Source organism: Sarcophilus harrisii, chromosome 2 (genome assembly GCF_902635505.1).
Source record: "Sarcophilus harrisii chromosome 2, mSarHar1.11, whole genome shotgun sequence".
NCBI classification, from domain to species: Eukaryota; Metazoa; Chordata; class Mammalia; order Dasyuromorphia; family Dasyuridae; genus Sarcophilus; species Sarcophilus harrisii.
In genome coordinates, this window is record NC_045427.1 from 438,783,544 (window position 1) to 438,797,159 (window position 13,616).

Below are 13,616 nucleotides of genomic sequence, written 5' to 3' on the forward strand. Positions count from 1 at the left end.
CCAAAGTGTTTCCCTAGTTCATTCCTACATTCAACACCTGTTGCCACAGATGCCATAATATCGGTGACCTCTTTGATACTTCTCCTGTTACCACTTTACTCAGTCCTGTGGGCTCAGTGTCATGGCCATAGACACTCTGACAGAATACCTGCAGCCTGCCTTGGAAACTGCCCAGAAACCATTGGTCTACAGCTCCTCTAGGAAAGCTAATCAGCCATCAGCAAGAAGAAGCATGTTTTAGAGAATGTGGTGCCTTGGGCAACTGTGAAAGTGAAACCTCCCTTGTATCAGCTCATCATTCAGACTACTAACATATCCCCTATTCATGATGGTGCAATGCTGAGTTCCCTGGTATAGGACACATAAGTCTGCTAATAAAGATGCAGGGTCCCCTGGGAACACTATTCCTGGAGAGCCTAACCAGCACAAAACTATGCTAAGGTAGAAAGGGCATTTTATTTTGGAGTCAGAATACCTAAGCTCCTAATGGTCATTTCCCTTGCTATGTGAGGTTGTGGAGGTCATTTCATTTCTCTTGGTCTCACTTTTCCAAACTGCAAAATTAGAGAATCCAATTTGTGGGTCAAGGGCCTGGGAGAGGCAGGGGACTGTGAAGTTATTTCAAGGGATCCCTGAAGATGTGCTCCAAACAGTACAAATTCAATCCTTATTTAGCTCTAAAAAAATATTCAATATGCTAAGGTACATAATGCATAAGCAAATGTACCTTCTATGAACTGAATATCCCTCATGTTTCTATTTTTCAAAAATATATTATGTCTATATTAGCATATATTTAAATTACTTATAATATTTATTAATTTTATATAATTTATAATTTTGCTACCCAAATTACTTACTTTTTATTATCATGCATAGCTTCAATCAATGAATCCCACAATACTTGTGGAGAGTTCACATATTTTAAAAGGTTGGAATCAATTTTTCTAGAGGATCTCAATCCTCTAATACTAGGCACAAGATTCTTTGCCATTCATGTGACTGTGATCCTATGCTTTCAGGGGAACCAGATGACTCTTTGTTCATATAATGTGACTTCTCTAGAAATCATTACTTAGAAGTGTTACTTCCTTATAGGATGTTAGAGCTGAAAGTAATTTTAGAACATAGAATAAGGAAAGTTAGCACTAAAAAGGATATTAAAACATAGAAAGAACAGAAAATAAAGTTTTAGAGGTAGGAAGAAAAACAGAGATTGTCTAGTCCAAACCATTAATTTTGTAAATGAGAAAATTGAGACTAGAAAGGGAGGTTCAAAGACAGGTATCTTGACTCACATTTTAGAGCTCTTCCCAATATATCACACTGCCTATATTACATCTCTTAGCTCAATCTCCCTCATACCAATTACATAAACACTTATATCAAATTCCACACCTCTTATACCTGTATGACCTTGAACAAGCCTGTGGAGTGGAAAGAGACTTCAGACTTGGAGAAATAGGATCTGAGTTTGAATATTGACTCTACCACTTAATACCTCTGGGACCACTGAGTAAGTCATTTAAGATCTCTAGAAAAGAGCCTACTAATTTGTCTCCCCATTTCAACTGTCTCACAATCCAGTCCACCCAACACAATCTTCCAAAGTAATTTTCAGTAAGCTCAGATCTAGAGATATGATTCTTGTATTCAATCAAATACAGTGATTTTCTTTTGTTTGAGAATAAATCATAGACTCCTGTGTTGAGTTTTTAAAGCCCTCTCCAGACTAGCATCGACCTCTTTCCCAATTCTTTGGACATTATTCTTTCTCCCTTACTCTGTGATTCAGACAAAATGGCTTTCTCTCTTGTTACTCAGGATATTTTATCTCCTATCTTTGTCCCTTTGCACTGGTCATCCTTCATGCCTGGAATTTACTTCCTGCTTACCACTGCTTCACAGATCTTTTTACTCCTTTAAGACATATGTTAGCATCATGCTTTACATGAAGCCTTTCCCAACCCTATTACCTTGTATATGTCGTTAACTACTTCATATATGTTTGTATTTATTGCTCATTTTTTTCTTATTTTTCATATCACCATAATTTTTCCCAATATCTCTTTTCCTTTCCTCTTTCAGGAAAGGGATCTCATATAACAAAAAATTTTAAAGGGAGGGGGGAGAGAGAAAGAGAGAGAGAGAGAGAGAGAGAGATGGAGAGAGATGGAGAGACAGAGAGAAAGAGACAGAGAGAGAGAGAGAGACACACACAGAGATAGAGACAGAGAGAGAAGAGAGAGAGAGAGACAGAGACAGAGAGACAGAGAGAAGAGAGAGAGAGAAAAAAAGAGAGACAGAGAGAAAGAGACAGACAGAGAGACAGAGAAAGAGAGAGCGAGAGAACAGAGAGAGAGACAGAGAGAAGAGAGAAAGAGAGAGAGAAAAAAAGAGAGACAGAGAGAAAGAGACAGACAGAGACAGAGAGAAAGAGAGAGACAGAGAAAGAGAGAGCGAGAGACAGAGAGAAGAGAGAGAGAAAGAGAGAGAGAAAAAAAGAGAGACAGAGAGAAAGAGACAGACAGAGACAGAGAGAAAGAGAGAGAGAGAAAGAGAGAGAGAGCGAGAGAGACACACAGAGATAGAGAGACAGAAGCGAGAGAGAAAGCGAGCGAGCGAGAGACACACACAGAGAGATAGAGAGAGAGAAGAGAGAGAGAACAGAGAGAGAAACAGAGAGCGAAAAGAAAAATACCCCAAGGAAACCAATCAATACATTGAAAAAGTCTGAAAAGATAGGCAATGTTTCACACTTCGTCCTCTTTAAGGGAGTGGGGTTAGAGATGGGGTATCTTCTCTTGCCCTTTTTGAGGGCCTGATGTATATCTTTTCCGATGCAATAGTAACCTATATTCAGCAGACAGTAGGCTCATCCCAAGAAGCTGCTCCGTCTGTGCGTCTGGCACCCCAGCCCAGTGCGGGCACACGGGAGCCTTTATTAAATGCTCCATGACTGGGATCTCGGTTTCCCCATCGGGGACGCCCGGGAGTTGGTTGGATTTCCAGGGAAAGTCTCTTTCTGTTCTAGATGCTACAATGCTTCCCATTCTGCCTCCTGCCACATCGCTGACACAAGGAGCAGCCGATCTCCTTGGTCTCCTCCTCCTCCCTCATCTATCTCCACGCTCTCCATTTTTTCTATCCCCTTCCCAGGCAAGCTAGCTAAGCTGGAGGAAAAACTACAACTCCCACACCTCCGAGGTGGAAGGAGGCGGAAGCAAAGTTTGATTGACAGACGGTACGCCGAACCTTCGCTGGCCTCCGGGGGGGAGCCCGGTCGCGCGTGCGCAGAAAAGCCGTCGGTAAAGGCTGCGTCGAGAGCCGCAGGCGGCCAGGTAGCGAGGTAGGGAGAGGCGGGGCGGGGGAGACCGGGGGTCGCGGGAACGGGGAGCGGAGGGTGCGTGCCCCTTCCTGGGCAGCGAGAGGGCCTTAGCGGTCCACCTCTGGCCACGCCTCGTGCTTCGTCCGGGAATGGAACGGCCCGGCTAGGAAACCCCGAGGGGGGAGGGGCGGGGCGGCGCGGGGCGGAGGGGGCCCGCGGGAGACCCTCCCAGCCCCTGGGCTGGTGCAAGGGGGAGAACAGCTCTCGGGGGGGCATCTGGGAATGCAGCTAATGGTGGGCACCTGGGGAGGAGGCAGAGCACCTTATCTTGGGGCCGGGGGAAGAAGCCGCTCTAGAAGAATGACCTCATGAGGAGCCAGGTGGGAAGGGGTCTTCCAGAGGTCGCTGGGAAAGTGCGGGAGAAATGGGCAAGGGTCATAAACGAGGGAGGGCCCGGAGGTGGTGCTCTGGCCAAGCTGTGGAAACGGCAATTTGGGTGCGGTGCCCAGGGGGCTGGGATGCTCGGCGGAGAGGAGCCAGGATGCTCCGGGGTCACATCCGTGCCCCAGAGAAGGGTCAGCCGGTGAGGGGCGGGACCCGGACAGCCGGGGGCTCGCTGGTCCCCAGGGCGGCCATTCTCAGGAGGGCGCCCCTCATGGCCTGTCATTAAGGGCACGCGAAGCTGAGCTCTCCCCTGCTTAGTCTCCCCGTTATAGCACCCGTTATAACAGATTTTTAGAGACCTGCCGTTCATGGTGGAAAGGGCTCAGAAGAGTTCCAGGCTAGTTTATTAATTAGTTGTCTGACCTCGGATAAGCTCGTATTTGTGAAACTGAGGAGGAAGGAAGGAAGATGCGCGGGGTTTGGAAAGAGGCTTTCTCCCTTTTCTCTCGCCCTGCCCTTCTGCTGGGTTCTTCTAGTAGGCTTAGAATGTCAGGCCTAAGGCACAGACTCCAACGAGTCTCAGTTTCCTTTTCTCTAAAATGAAGGGGATTGCACAATCCCCTTTTCTAGTGCTGAAATTCTGTATGCTAACGTTGCCTGTCTAAATGGCTCTTATAGCTTCAACTTCCCATGTTTTAGGAACTCGGAGGGTGATAAGAGTATAGTTTTGGTCTGTACCTCCCTCTGACAGCCTGGTTACTTTCACTGAAGAGTCCAAGCTGAGGTTTTCATGTAGCATCCTCCTGCAGTACACAGAACTCACCAGAAGCCAAATACAGATGGCCTAGAAAGTGATAAAGCAGACGGGCTGTCACTTTTCTACTTGGAATGGGAAAATGGCTGCTCGCTGTATTCTTCAAGTCAGGGAGAAATACAAAGGTCTTCAAAATCCCAGACTTGCAAGGGACCCCAGAGGCGGTCCAGTTTAAATCACTCCTGAATAATTCTCCGGAGACCTAGCAAATGATCAGATGATCTTTGGATTCATGAAATCTGAAGCTCTGCAAGACACTAGTCCAGCTAGGCTGATGAGGCTCGGTAGAACTCCATTCTAAGGTCAGTATCCTGATGGTAGATATGTGTTAGAGTAGTTATTCTGGGACTGGGGTCAAGAAGACTAGAGTTTACATTCATTCCCAGACACTTAGTGGCTGTAGGATACTGGTCACTTAATCTTGTAAGAATCAGATGAGATATGTGTAAAATGCTGAGTACAGTGCCTAACACACAGTAGGAGCTAAATAAATGATTGGTCCCTTCCAGTAAAATTCAAGATATTATAGCACAGAAGTCAAAAAAAGAAATTAAAATGCCATTATCCTTTCTCCAGGACATTTTAGAGTGGATGATGACATTACTCAGCAAATAATAGAGCCAGTTGGTAACAGTGATGAGGAAAGAACCAACTGTTTTCTGAGACACTGCTTGGCAATAAATGATAATAGTAATAGCAATAGTAATGATAATAGCTAACATTTATATAGAGCTTACCATGTGCCAGACACTACTACATACTTTATAATCATCATCCCATTTGATCCTTACAACAATCCTGGGAGCTGTTAGCCTTATTTTACAGATGTAGAAACTGAGGCGATTAATGTCTTAAATGACTTGCCTAGGGACACACATCCACTAAGTGAATGAGACCACATTAAAGATTTAGATCATTCTGACTCTAGTCACTATACCCTCTGTCTACTTAGACAAGATCCTACAGCTACACTCAACTGGATTTTTTTTAATTTAAACTCAGAAATTCTCCAATCCCTTGCCTTGACATGAAAGGGAGCTAATCCTGGGCTTTTACAAGCTATACCAGGTGAACTTAAGCTTCGACAGAGGAGTCCAATTTGTAAAGACTTTGAGTAAATACCCTAGAATATATTTTGCATTTCTCATCCAAGGGCCACCTTAGCTAAGTAAGGAGGAGCTCATATCCACAAGGTTGGCTATCAGATGATTATTAGTTTCAGCCATGACTCACATAGTTTAATAATATTAAGTAGCCATACTAAAGTATAGATGAGATATAGAATATCACGAAATCACACGCCCTAAAATACTAGACTAAGCATGGTTAAGAGAGTTGGGATAGGTCAAAATTGAAAGCAAGAACTATTTAGAGCTCTAGTCCTATATCATTTGCCAAAATACATGAATTCCCGCTGCTTGGAAGTCTTCAAACAGGTTGAATAATCAAGTGTCTGGTATGCTATAATGGGGATTTCTTCAAATTCTTAACAATTTAAACAGACACAATCCTGCTTCTTCATAATATAAGAAGTTACTTTTAAGTGCCTTATAGAATTCTCCTGTGATGCTGCCCTTGCAGAATAAGGAGGCACATATGTTGGTAAGAGGATTTTCAAAAGAAGGGGAAGACTTTAGGAATACTGGATTTTTATTAAAAGACCAGATTCAGATTCTGGCTGTGTACTGTGTACTTTACTATGTGACTTGGGACAAATCACAATCTCTTGGGACTTGGTTTCCTGATCTGTTTGCAAGGGAAATTATATCTCTAAGGCCTCTTACAGATTTGAATCCTATCCCTCTATAATATTTTGAGGGAAGGGTGTCAGGAAGGGTAGCTTTGTTTTTTGGTAGAATTCCTTCTACCTCTCCGCAATCTTTGCGGATATTATTTTGACCATCACCACCTCCATTTTACAAATGAAGAAATTGAGACCCACCAATGGGGAATCACATGTCTAAAATTACACAGCTGAAATAGGTTTTGAACCCAAGTGATCTGACTTCATTGTTCTATTTCTGATTTAACAAGTAAGTTGAGGTGAGTTTGGAAATACCTGGGAGTGGGAGGATGATTTTTCCCTCCCCCTACTGTGCTGTTTCAGGCATAGCTGAGTAATATTGGCTGCTAGGATGTTATTAGTGTTTCTGATATCCAAATGTTTGTGGAAGATATAGGGAATTCTGTTTCAAGATTCAGACAAAGACAGAAGACAGGCAAGAAATTTCTACCAAACCTACTATTAACAAATTAACTGATGGCACTTGATTTCATCATTGACAGGTTTTGTTTCTGTTATGCTTAAGTACTCAGATCCTCTATTTTTCTTGTGTGTTCCAGGCTCTGTGGTTTTTCTTAAGAAGAGTAGGATTGAGTGATTGGGGGTTATCTTTTTTGTTATAGTGAGTCATTTGTAAACCCTCTCTTCCCCTTCCCTCCCCAGTGTTTATGCTTGCCTGATGTCCTTGCCTGATGAGTTTAATCTCTGTTGCCAGCTAGTGTACCTGAACAGTCTTAAATGGCTCTCCCTGCTCTAGCACACCAAACTGAGCAAATATCAGTTTGAGGTAACAGTGCCTCATTGAAGATTATTAGTCCCACCAACTGCTCTGGAATATATATATGAACATTCCCCAGGGGAGAATATGTGAAGTATGAAGCCAGCTGTTTACCTAATAATGGTCATTCTTTTATTCAGGACAAGAAATTGTATCTTAGAAAACTTGGATAAAAGTAGGGGAGAGGATAATCCACAAAATGCTACCTAAACTGGTCTGGTCCATAAACAGCATAAATATGTATATTGGGAAAGGGATATTTGTAATGCACATTATATTTCAAGGCCTCCAGCTGGAAAACTATACTTTTGCCATCAGCTTAAGTTGACTTTAGAAAATGCCTGCTAGTACATCCACTCATGTCAATGTAGGAAGGTAGGATGATTTCAACTGAAAGCTTAATTTGTTTGAGGATCTAATATCCCGAGTAGGTAAAGCCTCTCCATTTAATGATAGCCTGTCTCTTACCTTTTATTTTGGGATTTCTCCCATATTAGATGATCTTCTAGGATGTGGACAAGTTGTGGGAAATTTAGCCACTCTTGTCTTGCCTAATATGCTTAAAGAACTGTGCTTCCAAGGCAGGCATGGCTTAAGGCTATTGAAGCATATTAGGATTCTTCTTTTCTGTTCCAGATCATAGAACCAGTACAGAGAAGTCACTTCCTTTCTATAAGTGCATGCAAGTTGAAAGTCCTGAGCTGAATCTCTTCTCATTGAATAGACATAAACCATGGTGTTAGTAGAAAGAGTATTGGGTTTGGAGTACAAACACCTGTAGTCTAATTTCAGTATTGCTACATAGTAACCATGATGTTTCTCTGGCCTCCACTTTTGTCATCTGTAAAATGGATTACTTACCTTGCAAAGTTCTATTGGAAAAAGCACTTTGGAAACCTTAAAGTACTATAAAAATTTAAGATTCAATTCAAATATTTTCACATGCACACTGGATCCTGTATAATTAAATTAGGTGGTAGTTTGTTTTGGAAGATATTGAGTGAGGCTCCAAGTTGATTGGTGTTTGGAAAGGGGTCAAGGTCTCTAAGCCTTGGTGAAAAAAGCAAAGATGCCTCTTCTTTTAGCTTTCTTTAATTTTGGCAATCTCAGAGCATTTGGGTCTTTTTTTGCCCTGATATATATGACACAGGATTACCCTAAGAATGTATCTTATTTGTTAGAATCTATCATGCTGGTTTTACAGAATATGCTTCATGCTCAGACTCTACTAATCTAGCATTTGGGGAGTGATGAAAGAAAAACAAATATTAAATGCCTACTTTATGTCAGAAACTGTATTAAATGCTTTAAAAATATTTCATTTGATCCTTTTAACAACTCGAGTTAGATGCAATTATTATCCCATTGTACATTTGAAGAAGCTGAGTCAAAGATTAAGTGAATAGTCCAGAGTCATGTAGCCTGTAAATGAACTAGGTAAAATTTGGATATTCCTGACTCCAGGCCTAGTGCTATGTCTACTACACCATCTAGTAACATTTATGGGTAGAAGAAAAAAGAGGAACTTATTCTATCCTTTTACATATATATATAAAGGCAAGTGTCTATTAAATGACAGTATCCTTGCCTGATACCTCAACCATGGGAACTCATGCTCTAATGGCAAGCATACCTGTGTCCCCAAGAGGGAGGGAAGGGATCAAGAAAGGGAGAGAAAGAGAGAGAGATATGAGATGAGATAAAAATTTAAGAAAGCAAAGATTGGAAAATTATGCCCAAAAAATTGGTATAATTTTCCCCATATTTATATGTATACTATGTGTATATTCACATAAACATATATACACATGCATGTACGTATACAATTATAGCTGTAAAATTTTCTGGCATTTCAAAAATTGATAGAATTGTCTCATTAATCCTTCTATAGAGTCAGCTTCAGAAATACTGGATTGTTGCATTGTGGGTTAATACACACAGTATCTATTCATTAAATGGAACCTTCATTGTGGTCCAGAGTTTATACAAAAACAAAACGAAACAAATAAAAAAAGCTGAAGCCCTTGGTTTTGCATTGAGAGATTTCATGTATGGAGCCCTAAGATGCCAGTTGTAAATGTAAGCATTTACATAACATTGTATAGTAGGTGCTTGGCATCTGCTTTTTGGATTATCTGTGGTGGTTAATCTTCTTCCCTTGCTTATCTAGTTCTGGATGTTAGTGGAAGAGATTGAATCTTCAAGGAATCTGGGGCTGATACTTAAAAGTTGAGTACTTTTACTATATACTATATATTAGTATATAGATAAGATATATATACTATATACTTCTACCTCACTCTTTTAAAGTTGAATATGATATATTTGATTATGCTTCTTCCCTTCCTTAGAACATTAATAAAAAAAAAAGAGAGAGTTAATTATGTTTTCAATGTGTTTCTTACATTTCTGCATTGCCCACACAACTAATACATATTTCCTCTCTCTCTTTTGGCCATCTGTACATCATAATACACAAGCTGTATTTGAATTTGTAAGACCAGTATTTATCTCTAGTGTCTTCCTTCCTCTGCTATTGCTCCTCGTGCCTTTTTTATTTTTATTTTTATTTTTTTTTAGGACTGAATTTTAAACTATATAAAATATGGGCTCTGGGATAAGTCTGTCTAATAAAGTTGGGAATAACCAAATAGGTTTTATCAGTGATAGATTGTATGTATGTTTGTGGGGTTTAGGGGCTAGGGAAATGAATTATTGTTGTCCCTCTTCTCATTGACAGGAACCAAAACCCTATGGAATGAAAGCAAGCAGTGAGTTACTCTGTTTCAGGCTATACTATTTGAAAGCTCCTCTCAGTTGGCCATGGCTACAGCTTCTCAAATGAATCTGGATGCTCTTCGTGAAGTGCTAGAATGCCCCATCTGCCTGGAATCCTTTACTGAAGAGGTTTTGCGCCCCAAGCTCCTTCATTGTGGCCACACTGTCTGCCGGCACTGTCTGGAGAAATTATTGGCAAACACCATCAATGGCGTCCGCTGCCCCTTCTGTAGCAAGGTCACGCGCATCACCAACTTATCCTTGCTAGCAGACAACCTGACCATACTGAAGATCATTGACACAGGTGGGCTGAATGAGGCCATGTCGCTGCTGATGTGTCGGACCTGTGGGCGGAGACTACCCAGACAGTTCTGCAAGAGCTGTGGCATATTGCTTTGTGAGCCCTGTAGGACAGCAAAGCACTCATTGCCCAAACACTTTGTGCTCCCCATCAAGGAGGCAGCTGAGGAGCGGCGCCATCACTTTGGTGAGAAGCTTGCTCAGCTGCGGGAGGTGGTCAAAGAATTGCAACTGCGGAAGGAGACCCTGGAAAAGGTCTCCAAAGACTTGCAGAGCCGCTACAAGGCAGTTCTACAGGAATACGGGCGGGAAGAACGGCGGATCCAGCAGGAGCTGGCCCGTTCACGCAAATTCTTCACAGGATCCCTGGCAGAGGTGGAAAAGGCTAATAGCCAAGTGATGGAAGAACAGGGATACTTGCTAAATATTGCAGAGGTACAGGCTGTGTCTCGTTGTGATTATTTCCTCGCCAAGCTCAAACAGGCAGATGTGGCTATTTTGGAAGAGGTAGCTGATGAGGAGGAGCCAGAGCTGACAGCCAACCTACCCCAGGAACTGACCTTACAGGATGTGGAGCTCCTTAAGATGGGCCATGTTGGCCCACTCCAGATTGGCCAGGCAGTCAAGAAGCCCCGAACAGTCAATATAGACGAGCCCTGGGTTGAAGAGGTTGATGCCACCTCCATAACAATCCGGGAGATGGATGGGAGCCCAGATGATATGACTCCTAGTCCCCGGTCCTCGCCTTCTCGTCAGCGAAAATCTGAGGCGGCAGCCAGCATACAACAGTGCCACTTTATTAAGAAGATGGGTGCTAAGGGGAGCACACCAGGCATGTTCAACCTGCCTGTCAGTCTCCACGTCACCAATCAGGGTGAAGTGCTGGTGGCTGATCGAGGCAATTTCCGGATCCAGGTCTTCTCCCGCAAAGGCTTTCTGAAGGAGATTCGGCGCAGTCCCAGTGGCATTGACAGTTTTGTGCTCAGTTTCCTTGGAGCTGATCTGCCCAATCTGACCCCATTGTCAGTGGCCATGAACTGTCAGGGACTGATTGGTGTGACTGACAGTTATGACAACTCTGTCAAAGTGTATACTTTAGAAGGTCATTGTATTGCTTGCCATCGGAGTCAACTGAGCAAACCCTGGGGCATTACTGCTCTGCCCTCGGGCCAGTTTGTGGTCACTGATGTGGAAGGAGGAAAGCTATGGTGTTTTACAGTTGACCGATCAGCTGGAGTCGTCAAATTCAATTGTCTCTGTGGTGCTGTTCGTCCCAAGTTTGTTACCTGTGATGCTGAGGGCACTATCTATTTTACCCAGGGGCTGGGCCTCAACCTGGAGAATCGACAGATTGAACACCACCTTGAGGGTGGTTTCTCCATTGGTTCTGTGGGTCCTGATGGGCAGCTGGGCCGTCAGATCAGCCACTTCTTCTCTGAGAATGAAGACTTCCGCTGTATTGCTGGTATGTGTGTGGATGCTCGTGGGGACCTCATTGTTGCGGATAGCAGCAGAAAGGAGATCCTACACTTCCCTAAGGGAGGTGGCTACAATGTCCTTATCCGGGAGGGACTCATTTGTCCTGTAGACATTGCTCTTACTCCTAAAGGGCAGCTCCTGGTACTGGATTGTTGGGATCACTGCATCAAGATCTATAGTTACCACTTAAGAAGATATTCTACCCCTTAAAGGGAGCTGGCATTCTTCATCTTAGCCATCCTTTCTCCAGATAGCTCTGTGGGTGTCCTTAATGCCATAGATTAGTTTTGTGTCCTAATTCTAGTTGGATAGGTTTAGAATTCAAGCTTCAGTGTTTAGAAGTCCTGTCCTTTAGTTTGCCTCTAAGAATAAAGCTTTAAAGTACCAACTGGCATTGAGGATGTGGGACAGTTTAGCTGGCCTCTGACTAGCCACTAGGCCTCTCCAAGACTTCACCAGCTTTAATCATCATAGAGACTAAGAAATGTCTCACCAGCAAACAAACCCTTGTTGATTTTCCTATTTCTCCTTTGGATTCTTGGCTTGTTAGCTTGTCTCCAAGAAGCATTCTGCCTGCCAACAAAAGGTTCTCTGCACTGATGACTGATCTGCATGTTCTACTGGGACCTGTTCCCCCAGCTCCTTATGGCTCTTCAGTAGCATTTCAAATGTAGCCCAGTAGTATTGCCTTTGGATTCACTCACCTTTACCAATGTTTAACAAGTCCAGTGCTCCCTAAGAAGATAAGTACCACATTGGGGATACTGTTTTTGCAGATTAGAATGTTTCAACATCTTAAACCACCAGGTTCATATGTGATTGAAAATGCAATGACTTTGTGGACCAGTAGAGAACTCTAAATTGAAAGCTGATTGTCTGTTAAGGGGATTTGTGTTTTACTTAGCCAAAGTTTAAAAAAAAATTGGAATCAATAATAACATTAACAGATAATATATTTATTTGTACTCTTCAAGATGTAATTCAGCCCCATTATTCATGAGCAACTTCCTTGGGTCTACTCAACTTATCTAAGAATTTGTAAAACAAGGCCAAGGGTGGGAGTGGATTGAGAATCATTTTCATTACTGGAAAACTCTTTGGCGGGTGCTTAGCCACATTTCCCCAATGGAGTGTAAAATATTCAGGTTCAGGATTTATTTCCATTCCTTTCTTAAGCATTAAATAATTGATGGCAGCTTCTCCATTACCAATGTTTGTTTCTTTTAATTAAATATTGGGAGGTGGTTTTTATATCCCATTGCTCACTTAGCTGAAGTTCTATTTCTTAGCAGGCAGTACCATCAAAAGGATCTAGACTGAGAAACACACTCCTCATCAGTATCCAGAAGCACCATCACATAAAGGGAATGCAAATCCCACTCCTAGTGCATGTGAACAATTATCTGGCACCTAAGGTTTAGAGTCATGGACTCACAGTTTTAAATTGAGTCTTTACCATCTGTTCTTGCCTTCTAATTACAGTTCCAAAAGTGAAAGCAAGGTTGTTCTTTCAAGAAGATATTCTTTTGAGTGAAGACGTTCAAGAATCAGTGGCTGCATATTTGTGTTGACTAAGCCTCAGTTTTTTTTGAATTTCAGCCACAGAAGACTGATAGAAAACTGATGGGGCTGCCTGGAAATGGAAGCACCATAGCCCTATAAGTACTAAAAAAATAAAACAGTTTTTCTGGGTTGCATTATTCAAAAACTTCCACTTTCCCCCCATGTTATGATTAGTTTCCAAAGGAAAGGAAATGATATAATTAAAGGTAGCCCAGAACTAATTTGTCTTGGGCTTTTCACCTGAAGAGAGCATGGACTGGTTTATGAAATTATGTCTCATTTTAGAAGATTGTATTAATGGAGGGAAAATTAATTCAATTAAAAGTATATCACAAACAGCTCTTGTTATTAAAAGCATTTTATCTGCCATAACAACTAGTGGCAGGAGATCCATCTCCCTTTGCTGAAA

At 42.2% G+C, this 13,616-nt stretch overlaps 2 protein-coding genes across 4 annotated transcripts in view; one reads left to right on the plus strand and one right to left on the minus strand.

The window, feature by feature from the left end:
• The window catches only part of ASTN2 (astrotactin 2), a 1,113,071-nt gene that overhangs the window by 350,730 nt on the left and 748,725 nt on the right, over window positions 1–13,616 (minus strand). The gene's annotated exons all lie outside the window — the stretch shown is intronic.
• TRIM32 (tripartite motif containing 32) lies at window positions 3,205–13,545 on the plus strand. 3 transcript variants are annotated; one of them, XM_012553659.3, is made up of 2 exons: window positions 3,205–3,349; window positions 9,828–13,545. In XM_012553659.3, the coding sequence occupies exon 2, from the start codon at window positions 9,911–9,913 to the stop codon at window positions 11,852–11,854; it is 1,944 nt and encodes a 647-aa protein (XP_012409113.1). In that variant the 5' UTR covers window positions 3,205–3,349; window positions 9,828–9,910; the 3' UTR covers window positions 11,855–13,545. The 3 variants fall into 3 exon arrangements, with proteins under 3 accessions (XP_012409113.1, XP_023363146.1, XP_031805285.1); XM_023507378.2 differs by having other exon boundaries at window positions 3,205–3,341; XM_031949425.1 differs by lacking the exon at window positions 3,205–3,349 and adding an exon at window positions 4,298–4,828.